At 45.6% G+C, this 19,392-nt stretch overlaps 2 protein-coding genes across 2 annotated transcripts; both read right to left on the bottom strand.

Annotated features, from left to right (window-relative positions):
* Window positions 1-56: 56 nt before the first annotated feature.
* FAM161A (FAM161 centrosomal protein A) lies at window positions 57-9,500 on the bottom strand. Its single transcript, XM_041417274.1, has 7 exons — window positions 9,330-9,500; window positions 7,925-8,172; window positions 5,744-6,922; window positions 5,128-5,295; window positions 2,565-2,664; window positions 1,988-2,139; window positions 57-1,393 (listed from the first exon to the last, which is right to left on the bottom strand). Exons 1-7 carry the CDS (start codon window positions 9,447-9,449, stop codon window positions 799-801), a joined length of 2,562 nt encoding a protein of 853 aa, XP_041273208.1. The 5' UTR covers window positions 9,450-9,500; the 3' UTR covers window positions 57-798.
* A 2,300-nt stretch (window positions 9,501-11,800) lies between these two features.
* CCT4 (chaperonin containing TCP1 subunit 4) lies at window positions 11,801-17,783 on the bottom strand. Its single transcript, XM_041417254.1, has 14 exons — window positions 17,585-17,783; window positions 17,115-17,167; window positions 16,785-16,874; window positions 16,103-16,211; window positions 15,433-15,575; window positions 15,035-15,156; window positions 14,819-14,951; window positions 14,336-14,475; window positions 14,052-14,148; window positions 13,631-13,741; window positions 13,236-13,366; window positions 12,918-13,152; window positions 12,295-12,408; window positions 11,801-12,013 (listed from the first exon to the last, which is right to left on the bottom strand). The coding sequence occupies exons 1-14, from the start codon at window positions 17,700-17,702 to the stop codon at window positions 11,996-11,998; spliced, it is 1,614 nt and encodes a 537-aa protein (XP_041273188.1). The 5' UTR covers window positions 17,703-17,783; the 3' UTR covers window positions 11,801-11,995.
* Between the last annotated feature and the right edge of the window lie 1,609 nt (window positions 17,784-19,392).

Here is a 19,392-nt window from a genome sequence, read left to right as displayed (position 1 = left end):
TCCAAAATCTGCCCTGGCTTTGCCTGGAGCCTCAGCACTTGCACAGCACCGGTAAAAAGATCCCCCTTTTCCAGGGATAAAATGGCAATTGCTGCTCCAAAATCTGCCCTGGCTTTGCCAGCCCATGGGAGGAGCTGGACTGGAGCTTCAGCACTTGCACAGCACCCTGTGTAATTTATTATTTATTATTATCAAACAGTGAGGCTGCAGCTCACTTTAGGAACAGAGGTGCACCAATGTCACAGAAGAGTGCAACAAAGAAGAGTAATACAAAAGTAAATGATTTTCTTGGTGAATAGTAGCAGCTTGAGCTTTCTTACTGGAAAACAAACAGAATTCCTGCAGGGGCAGGTCTCCTAAACTGAGAGGTACAAATTCACAGAATTTTGGGTGTGTAGCAAAGCACCAAGTTCTTCTCTGGTGTCTGATAAAGTTTTTACCAATATACCTTGATCTTTAGAGTGCCTATTACCTGCCAAGCTCAGGCAAATGTTTTGCTTGCTGCCATGAGAGAAGCCTTGAGGATTCAAGAACAGAATGAATTCCAAACCAGGGATGGGTTTAAACATTTCCTTCAAGAATTTGAATTCTTTTGTTATTCTCTTCATCTGGAGCAGCTGTAAAAGGTCATGATGCAATAATTTTTTCCTCAGAGGAAAAGGGAACATAACCTGCTTGGTGTTGTGGTAATTCTGGACAGGAGGGGATGGTTTCTGGAGGAAGCAATACTGTTAATACAAAAAGTGCTTCAAAAAGCACAGCCAGCAGTGGAAGAGGTTCCTGAGCCCCAGCCCTTCCTCAGTGTCCTTCCTCATCACTGGCCTCCTCCTCAGAATCATCACTCTCATACTCCTCATCCTCATACTGGAAAGCACCCTCAGTTTCAGGGTCAGACTGAGCTTCCTCTTCATGGGACCCATCTGACCTGGGTCTGCACTCATCCTCCTCCTCCTCCTGGGAATGACCACGGGATGGGCCTGCCTTGGCTTCCTCCTCCTCTTCCTCCTCCTGGGAATGGTCCAGACATGGGCCTGCTTTTGCTTCTTCCTCCTCCTCTTCCTCCTGGGAATGACCATATGATGGGCCTGCCTTTGCTTCCTCTTCCTCCTCCTCTTCCTCTTCCTCCTGGGAATGGCCAAGTGACAGGTCTGCCTTGGCTTCCTCCTCCTCCTCCTGGTCACTGTGCCAGCTGGATTCAGGCTCAAGGACACCAGGGCTGCCTCTGGCCTCACCCCCATCCTCCAGGTCACTGCCCTGCTCATCTGGGGTGGAGGTTTTGACACCTTTACCCTCCTCTTCCTCCTCCTCCTCCTCCCAGGACTGCTCAGACTGGGAACGGCCACCAGCTGCTTCCTCAAATAATTCCATCTTTTTCATTTTAACCTTGGTGACTCTGTAAAGACAAATTGCATGTGGGGTTTTATTCTCTGGGAAGATGCTTTCCACCTTTATGTAACCCAGGACAAAGCCTGGTAGCCTTGGCTGGGGTGGAACTGGAGAAGGAAAAGGGAAGGGGGGACACAAGAGTCTCTTTTTATGCTAGAAAGTAACAGTATTACTTATATATTCCTTTTTTTAAAAAATTATTTCTGCTTCCAATTAAATCATAACACCTAACAGATACTATAAAAACTATTTTTAATAAGGTTCACTTTAAAAATCTAAAATTTTAAGGTAGTGACTTATAGCAACCTGCCAGAATTTTGGATGAAAGGAACAAACAAGGAATGTTTTTCTTCTTTTTTTCCTTTGAAGTGCATTACATAACTAACCAGTTTGGTTAAGCAGCTCTCCTCTGTTTCACAAAATAATATTTAATTCAGGAAAACCAATCAAAAATACATACTAATGCTAACATACCACATAGTCAAACAGTTCCCTGGAAAATACTGAAAATCATTAAAAAACCCCTAAATCTACACATGGAAAAATTTCTAATTATTACATACATAGTGGGTAAAAAGTAAAAGCCTTCAGTCATCTGTACCTTGCTCTGCCAGCAATGGAGGTGACATCTCCAGCAGTGGAGAACTGCAGTGATTTGGCTGCTCCTCCTTTCTTTGAAACAAACTCTGGGCAGATCCCCAGTGCTCTCAGTCTGTTTGAATAATACTTTTCTGCAGCTATTCTGGCATTTCTCTGTGGAAAAACCACAATGGTTAAATGTTATCTAATGCATTAAATGCCTGGCTTTTGATACTTTAATTTATATCAATCCTCTGATTCATTAATTGCTGCTGACAACTGGAAATGATTATTCACTGCAGGTAAGAATAGCAAAATACTTGAAAATTTTATCCCAGATTTTACTCTGCTGTACCAGCAATGCTTGGTTGTGGTCAGAGTTACTCATGTTGGAACTGAACCATTTACAACAGTTCTCTGTTCCCTGTGCAAGCACATCTCAAAAATCACTGACATTTACATGGAGATGAGGCAGCAGAGATTGAATGGAGAAACACTGCCCTGAAAAGTGCTTTTGAAGTATCTTCTCAAAATGTCAGACCACAAATTTCTTATTCAGTATCAGTCAAGATTAATTAGTAATTCAGAAACAAGGCAACCTGAGTGACTCTTTCAAAAAGCAGTGGCATTTGTTTTACTCTTTCTTCCATTTCTTGCAATTCTTGCAAATATTCCTGCCTTCTCTGCTTCTCGTTGTTCCTACGGGGAGCAGAGTACAAGAGAAATCATTATTAATTTATTGTACAAGGAGTCATTTTCTACAGCAGTTAAATTGCTCATAACAAATTAAATGTTGTTGTACTTCAAGATACATTAGAGGTACTGAACAACTCATCTCTGAAGGAGTCACCTTGGCTAAGCAGAGGCAGGTCCTGGCTACTGGACTTAAATAAAGGCTGAGTTTGGATTCTTGGAGTTTTTGGTAAAAAAAAATTTGGATGTTTAGGGGCTTTTTACATGCTTATCATACAGATCTTCCAGTTGTTCTAAGCAAAATGAAACAGAACACACCCCAGGAAATTAAGAGCATTAAATAAAAATCAGTACGTGTAATTTTTCCTTGATTACTGTGCAGTTCTAAAAATGCCTTTATTTACAAGCAAACAGAACCTTCTCTGCCTCCTAGTTCCATAACCACTCTAAAAATAAATCATTAGAGATGTGATGCGTAAATCTTTATGCCATTTCCATAACTTACTGTGAAATGACAGGGATTCAGTCATTTTCTACAGCAGTTAAATTGCTCATAACAAATTAAATGTTGTTGTACTTCAAGATACATTAGAGGTACTGAACAACTCATCTCTGAAGGAGTCACCTTGGCTAAGCAGAGGCAGGTCCTGGCTACTGGACTTAAATAAAGGCTGAGTTTGGATTCTTGGAGTTTTTGGTAAAAAAAAATTTGGATGTTTAGGGGCTTTTTACATGCTTATCATACAGATCTTCCAGTTGTTCTAAGCAAAATGAAACAGAACACACCCCAGGAAATTAAGAGCATTAAATAAAAATCAGTACTTTTCAGGTCTGAAGGAGAGAATCTTGCTACTTTAGCAGCTGATCTCCTGAGAGAGGTGGCCACGGTCTGGATCATGGAACACTTGTTTCCTGAGCTGGTTTGTCAAGGGCCCAGTCAATAGAGCAGGATAATGAAACTGGATTCATAACTGAAATGATCCCTGGGATCACAGGGAGCATTGGATAATCCAGGTGGAATGGGTTGTGACCCTTCCTCAGAGTGGGACAGTGCCTCTGAACTGGGCACATCTGCCACTGCAGGTCAGGCACTTCAGGGCAAGGATGAGATCAAGGGGGGCCTTTTACACCTCTGCTTCCTCCAGCTCTCCCCCTGACCACCTCTGAACTCCTCACCATGCTGGGAAGTGAACTTCCATTCCTTGCTCTGAATGTCTGTCTGTCTGCCTCTGACAGGGAGTGTCAGAGTGACACATTCCAGCTGGGCTGAAATGGGCAATATCAGCTTCACCAGGAAGTGATCTTCCTTTGCAACAGCAGCATTTTACACCCAGACCCCCAGCATTTTACTCTCCTGACATCTGATTAAGCTGAACACTGTAGTGTGAAATTTGCTGCTGAATAAACCCAAATCACATCCACAGTCACCTATGTGTCTCTTAACTCTCTGTCCCAGAGTCAGCAGATCCTGTGCTTGAGGACACATGGATTATCAAGCTCCTGTTATTAACAGTGTGCCAGGTTACTGGAAATTAGGATTTGTGCTTGCTGCCCCAGAATCCTGCCCAGGCATGAAGCAACAGGGGCAGAGCAGTCAGTGCCTCTCACCCTCCCCACACAACAGCACCTTCAACTGACAATACTGCAGCAGTCCCACCGTGCCAGGCCAGATCACAAACCCACTAAAGACTTGTGCACACAGGATTTATTTTTCTTAGGATTAGAAAAGCAGAAAGGGTTAAATTAGCCCCAGACAGGAGGCCAAGCAGCAGTCATGGGGTTAGAGCTGTGTCAGAGCTGGAGCCATCTGGAGTGGCAGCTTACAGCACTCCGAGAAGGCTCTCGTGTTCTTCTCTGTGTCATACACAAAGAGTCTTTGCACTGCATCTCTACTCCAGGGAACCTGGGATCCCATTCCTGAGCTCCAGCAGCTTCCTCACTCACTGCTCTTACACTGTGAAGTTAAAATATTCCTGCTTTTATTGCCCTCTTCAGTGGGCACCTGCTGGGACAAAAGTGAATTGTGAAAGGTTTGCTGCTGCACTCAAGCTGTACCAACACCAGTGCAGTATCCAGGTCTGGAATAATATTCTGTATCCACACTGTCCCCTTTCCTTCTCATTTTTACAACCTTTTCCTGTTTTGATACATCAATGGAGAAAACACAGGACTCTCCTGTTACTGAATCTATAATAATCTCATGTGGAATATATATCTATTTCTATATGCTATATATTTCTATACTCTGAGTTCAATATAGGTTGGCAACAATTTCCCAGTTGAGATGCTAATTTTGACCACTTTTTCACCAGCTGCCTGCACCATGTTTAATTTACCACATGTAAGTATCTAAACTTAGACTATGCTATTTTTTTACACACTGTATGTTTAACATACAGTGCAATCCCAAACCTCTCCTTCTCATTGTTGAATGAGGTGTTTGGGATTCTGGGGAATGCTACTAAATACCTGAATGTTTTTAATCTGGGTTTAGACATCTGAGCTAGGCTCTGATGTGGGTCATTGGCCTCAGCCCGAGCCATCACAATTTTCTGGAATTTTTTCGTTCTTTGTTTCTGCTTGTTTCTGTTCCTTTTTTGTTGTTCTTCCAGCTTTCTTTTTTCCTCGAGGGAATTCCTGGTGGGGAAAATAAACTAAGGCTGAATTAATTTTAAACCTAGAGCAAGGCTTCAAAGGAAGCTTTGGCAAAGAGAACAACAGGGTGAAAACAGGGTTGCTGTGAGAGGACACAATGTATGTGCCATTTCAAGGGATTCAGGATATCCTGGGAAACCAAAGTCATTTGTCTTCTTCTTAGGGACATGCTGACAAAAATCCAATAGTGTTCCTTTAACAATAACAAATACTAATTAAATCCTATATTTAAATATTTTGAGATTTATACTGTAAGCTCTTATATTAACAAATTAATCCTATATTCACTGCATGGAAGAATTAACTATAGATGTAGAAATACCAAAAATAACACCAAATAAAATACCAAATATATGCTAATAATAAAAAAAAAAAATAAAAAAATCTACTTTTCAAACATACATAAAGTAGAGCATCTCCAAGCAGTCACCTTAGGGCTTGCAGCCGTCGTCTGGTGGATTCTGTGGTTTTGGGAGCTCTGGATTTTCCTTCTGCCAGGAGAGGTGGCTTTACCCCTGACTGCCCCATCTGAGGCTTCCGTCTCGGAGAGGCAAAGGGCCACCGTGTTTCCTTCAACTTCTCCTCATCCTCTTGCATGTCCTTCAAGATCTTGTCCTTTTTTGAGGGAATGTACGAAGTACAAAGGTCGAAAGGCTCACAGACCGTGAGGGGTTTCACTTTTTTTTGGCGCAGGAGGCGTTTCTGGAATTTCTCATGTAGGAGTTCAAAATCGGGAACGCTCGATTTGATCTTGAGTTTGTGCTCCGTTTGCTTTGGTTCAGTGCTCTTGTGTTTCTTCTTTTTGTTGGTCTCTTTTGAGGCCAGTCTGCTGTTGGGTACAGACGAATTTTGTAGCAGCTCCTCAGCTCTCATCCTGATCCTGATTTCCCTGCAGAGCTCCTCCTCCTTTACCTTGTCATGGAAATCTGGACTATAAACACATCTGGGGACTGGTTTCGCTCTGAACACTTTGGTTTTATTGTCAGGTGGGGAAAGGTCTTTTAACTGCATTTTCCTGGCTTCACGCCTTTGCCTCTCTCGCTCAATGAACTTAAAGGGCTTTTGGGTGGCCAGGAGCCTGAGCTTGCTCCTCTCCCTCACAGTCCTCCTGCGCTCCTCGTTCCGCCGCACGATGTCCCGGTAGAGCGGCAGGAACACGGTGGCGGGCACGGGATTGGCTCGGAACTTTTTCTGACACTCTGCTTCCTCCTCCAGCTGCTTCTTCAGCAAGTGGTTTTCCAGCTCAATCTGTGACTTGGATTTGACGTTCTGCTCTTTCTTCTGAGCTTCTCTGATGGTCATCTGGAAGGGCTTGGGCACGGTGACTCTGGGGGACCACGCTTTCACTTTCGCTTTCCTGCAGGCTGGCGAGCTGGGCAGGCTGTGCTTGGCACGGGACATGTAGTCTTCCAGGCAGAACCCATCCCACATTTTTTCAATCTGCTGTTTGGCAAAGGAGGATGAGCCAGCTTCGCTGCCGTTCTCTTCAAACACTAATTCTTCATCAGACACGTCCGACACGCTCGAGCCCAAGGGATCGCTTAAGTCTGAGTCTGAAAAGGATTTGTGCAGGTTAAGAGGCTGATATGAACTCTTGTCCCAAGTTGGCCTTGAAAATAAAGGAGGGGGAAAAAAAAACTTGGTTTGAGCCAGTCCAACACTGATGCAAAACTGGTGACTTCCACTCTAAGGAATCATCACTAGAGACAAAAACGAGTGGCTGAGTGGGGAGAGAAGGGAAAAGAGCAGCACACAGGGTACTCAAAGCAGCCCCTGGTTTTAGTGCTGATCACCAAGTCAGCACCTCCTGACTTGGGAAAAGGCCTGTGCTTTCCTAAATGTGCTGCCCAACCCCTGCTGCACACCCACCTCTAAACCTCACAGACCATTAGCAAGGTAATGAGCCTTTCTATCACTAAAACTGGCTTTTCTCTGATTATCTGGTTAGGAGAGGTGGGGAGCGGAACACTTTCCAGCCCAGAAACACACCCTGCTGTTTTACAGCTGCCTGCAAAGCATTTGGGAATCTTCAAATAAAAAGTGCCCCCAAACTTACCTACAGCACTTTGGAGAAGTGTCATTTGTCTTATCCAAGGCTTGTACTCCTTTTAAATACAGCTTGTTCTGATACATACTTTCCAGTTTTGCCATGGTCTCCATGTGGGCATTCTTCAACTCTTCCAGCTTCAAGTAATACTCCTGATTTGAATTGTGCATTTTGGAAAAGTCTGTCCACTTGTCACAGTCTCTCTTTGGAGGGGAGGCCTGCTCTCTCTTGGTATTTGAATCCAAGTCAAAGCCATCCTAGAAGAGATGTTTGTAATTTTTTTTCTGCTAGAAGGAAGGGGAACAAGGTTCTTAATATTGCTTTAGCCTAATTAAGTCTAAGGAATAGTAAAGTAACACAAATAGAGATACCTGTATACAAATGTTAATGCAGAAGTACACAGAATTGCATATTAATTTTTATCCTAAGGGTCCTATTTAAAGCCTGTAAAAATTCCCAAGTCTGCCCTGTAATCAATATGTTTCTAAGAGGAAATATGATCATAAGGACTTAGCAAAAGAAAAAAAACAACTATTTTGTAAAGAAAAGTGCCCCCAAACTTACCTACAGCACTTTGGAGAAGTGTCATTTGTCTTATCCAAGGCTTGTACTCCTTTTAAATACAGCTTGTTCTGATACATACTTTCCAGTTTTGCCATGGTCTCCATGTGGGCATTCTTCAACTCTTCCAACTTCAAGTAATACTCCTGATTTGAATTGTGCATTTTGGAAAAGTCTGTCCACTTGTCACAGTCTCTCTTTGGAGGGGAGGCCTGCTCTCTCTTGGTATTTGAATCCAAGTCAAAGCCATCCTAGAAGAGATGTTCGTAATTTTTTTTCTGCTAGAAGGAAGGGGAACAAGGTTCTTAATATTGCTTTAGCCTAATTAAGTCTAAGGAATAGTAAAGTAACACAAATAGAGATACCTGTATACAAATGTTAATGCAGAAGTACACAGAATTGCATATTAATTTTTATCCTAAGGGTCCTATTTAAAGCCTGTAAAAATTCCCAAGTCTGCCCTGTAATCAATATGTTTCTAAGAGGAAATATGATCAAAAGGACTTACCAAAAGAAAAAAAGTAACTATTTTGTAACTATTTTGTATTTTGTAACTATTTTGTCCAGATGTAATTTTTCCTTGATTACTGTGCAGTTCTAAAAATGCCTTTATTTACAAGCAAACAGAACCTTCTCTGCCTCCTAGTTCCATAACCACTCTAAAAATAAATCATTAGAGATGTGATGCGTAAATCTTTATGCCATTTCCATAACTTACTGTGAAATGACAGGGATTCTGCACGGCTTATATTTCCAATACTTACATTTCCAATACTGCTTGTCCCTTTGCAGCTGTGTGCAGTTAATTTTCTTTAAGCACTTTTGAAGCTTACACTAGTCAGAGAAGTTATTAAAGCGTCACAAAAGCTTCATTTTGTTCTAGGCAGCACGTTTTAAAAAGTTATGGGCTAGTTTCTACATTAAAAAGAAAATTGAGTACTACTTTTACACGCAGGGGTATTTTAATAAGCTTTGACACTCCAACAACAACAAGAAAAAAAATTTTGCCTATGTTTTCTCAGGTTTTCACTGCAAAAATCATTAAGTGTTGGAGAATTCCCTGATGCAGTGGGACTTTGGGGATCGAAGCAGCGAGTTTGAAGCGCCCACAGCGAACCTCCTGCAGCGGTGTGTACAAACGCAGCCCCGCGGAGCCGCCGCGGCCCTTCCCGGCCCTTCCCTTCCCGGCCCTTCCCTTCCCTTCCCGGCCAGGCCGGGCCAGGCCAGGCCAGGCCAGGCCGGGCAGCTCCATCTGCTCCGCAGCCGCCTCCACAAGCGCATTAAGGGATCGGCGCCGCGGCCGGGCCATCTGCCGGCTGTCCCCCGCCCGTGTGCGTGTCCCCGGTGCCCCGGCGGTGAGCCCTCGGCAGAGCGGGCTCGGGGGAAGCCCGGGCCGTGCCCGCGGTACCTGCGCGGCGGCGGGCGGCGGTCCCCGCTCGTAGAGCGCGGCGGGCGCCCGTGTGCGCGGGTCGAGCGGCGTGCGGAGGCAGGAGGCGGCCAGGCGGGCGGCCCGGTGCGCGTCCTCCATGCCCAGAGCAGCCGGGAGGCGGCTCCGCTCCGCTCCGTTCCGCTCCGTTCCGCTCCGCTCCGCCTCGCGGAGGCGGCCCCGGGGCGGAGCGCGGCGCGTTAACGCCCGGCCCGAGCGCCGCCGCCGGACACGGGCGGGGCCGGGCCGGGCTTCGCCCGCTCGCCGCCGCTGCCCGTGCGGATTCTAGGCGGCTTCTCACCAGGATTTTAGTGGGAACATGCAATGCTCGCTGGCGAGCCCGCGCTTTTCGCGCCCTCAGCTTATTAAAGAAGGTTTTTCCATCTTGAAGTTTGTACTTCAGGTAAGCAGTATCAGGGTAAGCTTAAACCAGGCTAAGCAGGAGCATTCTGTCCTAGGAATAGTCTATCCTAAACCAGGATAAACAGGAATATTCTGTGCTAGGAATATTCTATCCTAAACCAGGATAAACAGGAATATTCTGTGCTAGGAATATTCTATCCTAAACCAGGAATATTCTGCCCTAAGAATATTCTATCCTCTACAGGACAAGCAGGAGCATTCTGTCCTAGGAATAGTCTATCCTAAACCAGGAGAAGCAGGAATATTCTGTCCTAGGAATATTCTATTCTAAACCAGGCTAAGCAGGAGCATTCTGTCCTAGGAATAGTCTATCCTAAACCAGGAACATTCTGCCCTAGGAATAGTCTATCCTAAACCAGGATAACCAAGAATATTCTGTGCTAGGAATATTCTATCCTAAACCAGGATAAACAGGAATATTCTGTGCTAGGAATATTCTATCCTAAACCAGGATAAACAGGAATATTCTGTGCTAGGAATATTCTATCCTAAACCAGGAATATTCTGCCCTAAGAATATTCTATCCTCTATAGGTCAAGCAGGAGCATTCTGCCCTAGGAATAGTCTATCCTAAACCAGGATAACCAAGAATATTCTGTGCTAGGAATATTCTATCCTAAACCAGGATAAACAAGAATATTCTGTGCTAGGAATATTCTATCCTAAACCAGGATAAACAAGAATATTCTGTGCTAGGAATATTCTATCCTAAACCAGGATAAACAGGAATATTCTGTGCTAGGAATATTCTATCCTAAACCAGGAATATTCTGCCCTAAGAATATTCTATCCTCTACAGGACAAGCAGGAGCATTCTGTCCTAGGAATAGTCTATCCTAAACCAGGAGAAGCAGGAATATTCTGTCCTAGGAATATTCTATTCTAAACCAGGCTAAGCAGGAGCATTCTGTCCTAGGAATAGTCTATCCTAAACCAGGAACATTCTGTCCTAGGAATAGTCTATCCTAAACCAGGATAAACAGGAATATTCTGTCCTAGGAGTATTCTATTCTAAACCAGGAGAAGCAGGAATATTGTCCTAGGAATATTCTATCCTAAACCAGGAACATTCTGCCCTAGGAATAGTCTATCCTCTATCAGGACAAGCAGGAACATTGTTCCTCTACAAAGAAGAATTAATGCTGGATGGACCTGTTTAATGTAGTGTAATCACAAATACTTTTTGTAATGAAATCACAGACAATTGCTGTAATTCTTGTCAAGAATTGTAACTCTGTGATAAAGGGGGATGAAAGCTTTAATCATAGTACCTAAACTAAGATCATTGTTGGATGTGACCCTGTGGGGTAAGGCACTATTTGCAATTTTAAACACACAATGAATAATTAATGCAGAGCATTAATGCCTAAATCAATTGTCTAATTTATTAATTAGTAGTTGAATTATTCTATTTGTTCTACTTGGCACAACAGCAGATCAACACCACGCTGGAAATTCACTCAAAAGCTCCAGTTCCAACCCACCATGAATGGAAATGAGAGAAGAAATGGAACACTCTCCTTTAAACACCAAGAGGAATCAGGTTGTTTCAATATAGCAACAATGGAGATGAAAGGGTTAATTCAGTATGTCAGGCTAAGAATTAGAAGTTGGAAAGCCAATTTGCATTATTAATAGAACAGTGTACTTTTAACCTCTCAGCCAGCTTTGGGAAAGGCAATTAGGCAGGGGAGGGAACCGTGTGAAGAACACCCTGGGCAGGGCTCTGGCTCATGGGATGGCAGCAGGAATCAGCGCAGGGCTCGGGAGAGCAAGGAAGGGGAGGTGCTCCCACTGCAAAGATCCTCCTAGAGGCACCACTGAGGGCAGAACCACCACTGCCTCAGGGAAAGCTTTGGGAGAGGCAGCTCTAAGGTAGCTAAGTGTTACTAGAGCGCGCTGCAGGGGGGTTTTTAGAATATGTCACAAAAAGAGATCGGTCACCTTAAAAGTTTCAGCCCTAAAGAGGAGCAGAGAAAAGCAAATGTAACCAAATGTAACAAACTCCAACAAAATTATACAGCAAAGAGTCAGGTAGACTACTGTGTGTTTATTGACAAAACAGCATTTTCTTTCTGAAAACCAACTGTTACTTAAGTTAAACCTGATCAAAGTACATCAGTCTTGGAGTTTAAGCCAATTCACACAGGCGCTTTTGGTGAGGAGTCCATATTCCAGCTACAGGGCAGGAGCTCGAGACCATGGTCCCCACATCTCTGCTCAGCTCATCCTCGAGTGTTCACCTGCAGGAGGACACACAGTCAGGCAGAAGAAAGCACAGGATACATCACAATTCCTTCTTTGATAAAGATCCTGGCCTTTTAGGGACTCTAATTCCTTGCTTTATGGTGCAGTATTTATAATTCATTAGCTGCAGTTATTAAAAGGCTGAATGGTCTTAAGCAGCACACAAACTGAGAATACTCCACACAGTAACTCCATTTTGAGGCCCAGCAGATGAATGACAACATGCTGGTGCCTGTGGAGGAAGGATAACCCAAACCAAGCTGCCAGCACCACTCACCACATCATCAATCTTGAGAATGCTGCGCACGGTTTCTGTGGCCAGGGTCAGTGCACTCAAAGACACCAGCAGAGGCTGCACCACCAGCTCCTCCAGGATGTTGGAAATGCCACCCTAGGGGAACAAGGAGCCTTCACTTTGTGCAAGACACACTACAGTCACATTTAGCACTTTTTCTTTTAGCAGAATCCTGAGGGCAATCAACTCCTGGACTATCACAGGGCTTTCAGTTGCAACAGGGGCATTACAGCACACATCTTCTCTCCCCAAGCACTTGACACATCCAGTCAAAATTAGCCAACAACAAAGGTCAACAGTGCCAATTGAGAAAGAGCTGTGGTGCTACTCCCAACTTATGACACCTTCCACTGCAGATCCTACTGATGGATCATTCTAAATGGATCTTTTGCTGTAGCTAAAACGCTTTTGTGGAGACGTGAGATGATTCCTGTCACGTGCATAAAGCATTTAATATCTGCTATTACCAACGCTCAGGGTGAGCTCCTGAGAGAACAAGCTGTAATTTCCCTCTGCTCATTTTAGGGAGGCTACCACCTTGCCCTCTCCCTAGTCCAGCCCTTAGGAGGTTAAGCATGTCTCCTGCTACTCCAACCCCTCCTCACCTTCCTGACGTTAATGCCAGCTGTCTTCTCTCCTTGGGCATGTCTGTTTCGGAGCTCTGTCACCGTGGAGATGGGGTTGAGCCCCGCGTTCTCAGCCAGGGTGGAGGGGATGACCTCGAGTGCATCCCCGTAGGCACGGACGCAGTAGGAGTCCATCCCCTTCAGCGTCCGCGCGTACTCGTTCAGCCGCAGCGCCAGCTCGATCTCCGGGGCTCCACCGCCAGCAATCAAAGCCCTGAGGCACAGGAATGCCCATCAAACCTCACCTCACACAAGAGCACACACTACCAGGCTTTGTGAGTTACTAATTAACGTTACCTTTTCTTCACCAAGCACCTTATGACACACAGGGCATCGTGAATGGAGCGCTCGGCTTCCTCCAGCACGAGTTTGTTGGATCCGCGGACCACGATGCTCACGGTTCTCCCAGGGTTTGTGCAGCCTGTAATCTAAAACATAAAGCCAGATACTGGCACTGGGGAAGAAATAAAAACTTGGCACAAGAAGACACTGCCACTGGCACTTTCAAATTCTGTAACAGCACTGATGTCTGGCCAAGCAAAACCACTGCACTGCTGAAGTCAGTGGCTACTCAGAGCTTAGAAATAGCTACTTAAATGTAATAAATTCCACAGTAAAAAACATCAAAGCCACCAGTTCTTAAAACAACAGACAGATGGCAAGTAGTTATTAACATTTTGTCCCTCACTCACCTTTATTAGTTTCCCAGAACCGTTCAAGTTGACCTCCTCTGCCAGCTCAGCAGAGCCCAGCATGTCAGGGGTGAACTGGTCAATGTGAGCCACAGGCTTAGTTCCAATTGTCTGGAAAAATAATGGGGAAAAAAATTAATCCAGAGGCTGACTGCAGAGTCAGCAAGTACACTGCATGTTCTTCTTCTGCATATGACAGTAAAAAACAGAAGGGACTGCAGCTTTTACATCTGTCCTGAATCCTTCTACAGAAGTGTGGCTGCTCAGCAGAGCAGGAATGTTTTTTAGGGCAATGTCTGCTCTTCCATTACAGTCACAACATGTAACTTTTGAAAATGTCACAATAAACTGGCCCTGGCTGGGCAGTTAGTTTTGGGGTAGATTTTAAAGCACTGCTGCTCATTTATATGACCCACCTTACCTTACATATAAACTCAATGTCCTCTCTTTCAATGTCTTTAACCACCATGATCTTAACTTTGTTCAGAAAGTGGAGGGCCAGGTCACTGAGAGCATCCCTAAAAACAAGAGGGAAGGAGTCAGGTCCCAGGGCTCAAAATCTTCAGAGTACAAAGCAAGGATGCCATCAAACTCAAAATACAGACAGTGCTGGTGCTTTCTAAAGGCACAGCCACTGTTACTCTGCCAAGTGTGTTTGGCTTCAGTTTTCCAAACAATTCCAACGGTGCCTGGGTATTAAGGTACCTCAGGATGGACTTCTGAATGAGCAGCACATTGCAGCCAGCCTTCTTGATCTGCTTCACCAGGTTCAGGATGTAGGCTCTCTCCTCACGCAGCACTCTGTCCATTTGAGCATAATCAGAAACAACAATCTGGTTGTCCATCTGTTTCAAATAAAAAAACAGAAAAGCAAGTGTCAAAGTGTGCCACATTCTTTAATGGAAGATGCTGTAATTCTAAACAAATAAGCATAACAGTAAAAAATAACTAGAGACAGTTCAGGTAACACTGAATTTAAGTTTAAGCAATTTTAAACATAATTTAAACATAATTTATCATTTAAACAATTTTTTTATACCAACTGTAATTTTTCAGGACCCAGCAGCCCTTCACTCTAGCTGTGGCATAGAGTTCACACCATAAAATCTTAAAAAAACATTTGTTATTCCACTTGCTTGTCCCAAGTCCTAGAGAATGAGGATTTGCTCTAGCCACAGTGTGACTTACATCTGTCTTTGGAGCAGACAAGCAGAACTGAATGAGGCCAATTTTGGCTTTTTCCACTCTGGTTACGCCGGTGTTTGCCACCTTCTGAGTCAGGACGAGTCCCTCAACCAGTTCACAATCATCAATTGTGCCCCTGGAAACAAACAAATGGCTGGAGCACTCAGGGAAACTGAGGTCACAGAGACAAAATTTGTCTAGTAACAAATTGTTTCTTACCCCAGCTTCTTCACAATTTTAATATCTCTGAGGTCCACACTATTGGCTGTAGTTGGGTCAATCACCTTCATCACTGCATCCACACTCATTGGAGAAAGTAAACTGGAATACTGACACACAACCTAAGGGATTCAGCAGTACAGAAACCATGGTGAGAGGCTTCACGCTGATGAACAGCAGTTTCACAATACTGTTTCAATATCTGATGCCAGAATTTTGAAGCAAAGATGTCTTAACAAGGAATCTCCTTCATGGCTGCTCCATGGCACGGACAGAGCAGCAATTCTGGGGGAAAACCCACACCCAGGGAGGTACAGAAAATGGAACTGCTCTGCCTTAGACCTGGAATCTGCAGGGCCTGGCTGGGCTGGAGCTGCCAGTGGCAAGTGCAGCTGTACCTTGGAGTTGAGGGAAGTGGTTGCACTGTTCAGCAGGGTCTCCCTGTCACTGAGCTCCACGGGCTGGGCCATGTTGGTCAGCACCTCGATTCCCTTCTCCAGAGCCTTCTGGAATGACTCCGAAATGATGGTGGGGTGAATTCCTGTGCAGAGCACAAAACATGCCTGTTAGACACTCCACCCTTCCAAACACAGGTCTTTTTGGTTTTTTTTCACCATCTCTTTCCATTTTAAAACCCAAGATGCTCAGAATAAATTGCAGGCATTTCAGCAGAATGCTCTTCACTGGTGTATGACCTCCCTTATTTCCTGCTATTAAACCTGAGGGAAAAGCTGCAACATTCCAAGTGATCTGTCCTCACAGACAAGTCCCCTGCAACCCCTGACATCCCAGAAACACTTTCTCCAAGTTCTCTTGGCATTCCTAAAGCTGCTGCTGTTCAGCTGATGCCTGACAGGAGGCTGACACTGATTGAACTTCAGATTGTCAAAAACTGCTTTCCCATGGTCCTGCATGAAACTCCCCAATTTCCCTGGAATGTGGGATACACCCTTTATCCTTCCAACTGATTTCAGCTACTTTAAGCTCCATCCCATAAAAATGGCAAAAAAAAAAGGGGGAAATGACTGCAGTACCTACAGTCTGTGCATGTTAAATGCATTTATTTACCTTTCTGAAGGAGTCTGGAACAGGCATCCAAGAGAGCTCCAGCAATGACCACAACAGAGGTCGTGCCATCACCAGCCTCAATGTCTTGTGCTTTTGACAGCTCTACCAACTAAAGGAGAAATTATGGCAAAAAAATAAATATACAGAGAGCTGTTCACCATACCCATACCCTTCTTTGGCCAAAATACAGCTAGGCTACAGTAAGTCACTTCCAGAAGCAGAGCTTTTTTCCCCAAATTCAAAACTAAACACACCCATCTAGCAGATTTACCCTTTCCTTCCCTGGAGGAGAGCCACAGGAAGCTCACCTCCAACCACAACCAAATCCATGAACACTGAACATCTCAAGGGACCAGCTACTGGATCCTCAGACCACCTGGTCATGCCTTCCCTTCTGTCCTAATGGTTTGGGACATGAGTTCTTCCTTCTCAAATAACACATGAAGGTTTGGGCTACATTTTCTTAAAATTCTTTCTCAGGATTTCGTTTTCCTTATGTTTTAAAACATGTCCAGAGAGACTGTGCATAAGGCACATGGGTAATAAATAATGGTTTGCAACTCTTAAGCTCATGCCACAATCAAAATAAATGTTCCTGGAGCACAAGGCACAAAATCTCCTGCTCTGTCACTATCCTGGGTAATGCTCCTCAAATCCTCAAAACGGAAAAGAAGGCACTCACCATTTTGGCTGCAGGGTGCAGAACCTGCATTTGCTTCAGGATGGTGGCACCATCGTTAGTGATTGTCACATCTCCCTTAGCATCCTGAATCTGGGAAGAAAGGGCAGGAACACAGCTCTGATCAGCAGCTGCAAGCCTCTCGTTTGAGGCTTAAAATATTTTTAAACTTCGTTTTCAAAACCAAGATGTCCATTCAGTTCCCACTTTCCCTTAAATACCTGGAACATGGGAAAGAATTGAGGCAAAAGGAGGCGTCCTCTAAAGGACATGTTGAATTTACAGTATCTCCAGTAAGCTCAATATTTTGAGAATTTAAAACGCAAAGTTTACCATTTTATCCATTCCCTTTGGTCCAAGGCTCGTTCTAATTGCATCGGCAACAGCTGGGAAGAGAAGAAAACGTTTCCAAGCTGATTTCAAGAACTACAAACATTCCACCATTCCTTTGTTTTTTCTAAAGACAAAATTCCTGCCCCTTTTAAGTTCCCAGGCAGACTACAGGATCCCAAAGAGCGCAACGATGCAGAATGCTGCAGCCTCAGGCCTGATTTCCACATTTTTTCCCCTTTTTTTAACCCGTTATTATCCGACCACTTGAGTGCAGCCATTTTAGGTCTGGGCAATCACAAAGGAACAGAAAGCAGCGCCCAGTGCCGCATCCCGGGCAGCTCCCAGCCACGGCACCCGCGGAACTCCCGCTCGCAGCCCCGGGATCCATCGCCCCCCGCCCCAACCGCGGCCCACGCGGGCCCGGCCCGGCTCCCCCGGCCCCGGGGCGGCTCCCCCCGCGGCCGCCGCACCTTTGCCGGCGGCGATGTTGCTGAAGCGGATCTGGGCGGGCTTGTCGCGGTCCTGGTAGGCGCCCTTGGCCCTGCCGGCGGCCCCGGCGGGGGCTCTGCCGGGCGCGCTCTCGGGCATGGCCGGGCCGAGCGGGACGGGAGCGGAGCGGGCCCGGGATGCTTCCAGAACGGGGCCTTCCGCCGCGCGTCACCACGGGCTGCCCGGCGCGCGCCTGCGCGCTGCTCCACGGCCCAGAGAAACGCCCCCTTCCACCTGACTGCCGGCGAACGGCGCGGACGCCTATAGAGGAGCGGCGCGCTCGCTAGGGGGCTTTGGGGAGGTTTTCCCGCCTGGGCCCTGCCGGGCTTGTCTCGCGCTGCGCTCGTGGCCGCTGGGGGGCGCCAGGGCGCGGCCGGGGGGTCCCGCCCTCAGCCCTGAGGGAGCCGGGAGCTGAGGGAGGGATGGAGCGGGATGGGGCTGACAGCCCGGGGAATGCCGCCCTCAGCCCTGAGGGAGCCGGGAGCTGAGGGAGGGATGGAGCGGGATGGGGCTCACAGCCCGGGGAATGCCGCCATCCTCCCACAGGGAGCCGGGAGCTGAGGGATGGGGCTCACAGCCCAAGGGATCCCGCTGTCATCCCTCAGGGAGCCGGGAGCCACGGGAGGGATTGTTTGACCCATCACCCGACAGCCATAGCCTTTCCCTTTTATAAATCTCGGTGCAGCACCTTGCAGCTTTTCCCTCCCAAGCTCAGGACCTGCTGTGCCATCCCGCCTGTCCTGAGTAGGTTTTGAAGATCTGTGTTTTACAGAAACAGTTGCCAAAAAGGGGTTTAAGCAGCAGCTTTGTCGCAGGTGAGCTTAGGCAGGATTGACTTGCAGGAAAAAAACAGATACAAAGTATGTTTTTTGTAACAGCCTGATCTTCCCACAAAGTGAATTCTTTCTGTATTGTGTTCACAGTAAAACACAGCAGCCCAAAAAAGACCTCTGACTGAAAGGAAAATGCCCACATAATACCTAAACCCTATAATTTTTATAGCATATCTGGCTGGGTGTGAAAAGCCAGAGTTAAAAGTTCTCCTGTGTAAAGGAAATGATCCAAGAAATGTTGCCCTGCACCAGCAACCAGGTGGAGAATGGGAGCTCTTGAGCTTGTCCATTTTCAAGCACCTGCACCTATATCAGGAGCTCGTTGCAAGTCAAACACATCCTCATGGTGAGCAGCTTTCCAGTGCCTGCAACAGCTTTGTATGGTGAGACATCAAAACCCAGCGTCTGGGCAGTTGTCAAAATGGAGAAATAGGGAAAACATTATCTTTCAACCATTTTTAGCAGTTGTTTTTGATTTTATTTCTTTGCTGGATTTATGCACCTTTGAAACAGATTACTGAGAAAAGGGTTTGGAAGTGGATGATTTTTGCCTTTTTATATTCAATTTTTAGCAGGCAGAGAGGAGACCAGTTTTCTTATAAAGGTAGAGAAATGCACACCTAGGTCATATACAGGGAAAAGTAATAGTCTGGATATATCTGGATTTATATCACCTCTAAAATGATCCAAACACGCCCTAAGTGACCAAAATCACTGTGAACTCTGACCCTGCTCTTCAATTACACCGAGCAAGGAGGGCAGCAGTACCACATCCTGGATATTTAGCACTAATACAGCTGGATAACATCTGGATAATGGAATGTTACAGCTGGACACAGCTTAATAAAGAGCCAAGCTTTTAAAGGAGCTGTTGGGGAAGGTTTGGGTTGTAGTCACCTCCTTGTTACCTCAGGTTAGGGATCATTTAGGGTTTGTTATGGTGTCCCAGGAAGTCT

Source organism: Onychostruthus taczanowskii, unplaced genomic scaffold (genome assembly GCF_017590055.1).
Source record: "Onychostruthus taczanowskii isolate IOZ18803 unplaced genomic scaffold, ASM1759005v1 scaffold55, whole genome shotgun sequence".
NCBI classification, from domain to species: Eukaryota; Metazoa; Chordata; class Aves; order Passeriformes; family Passeridae; genus Onychostruthus; species Onychostruthus taczanowskii.
This window is presented reverse-complemented; position numbering and strand designations above follow the sequence as displayed.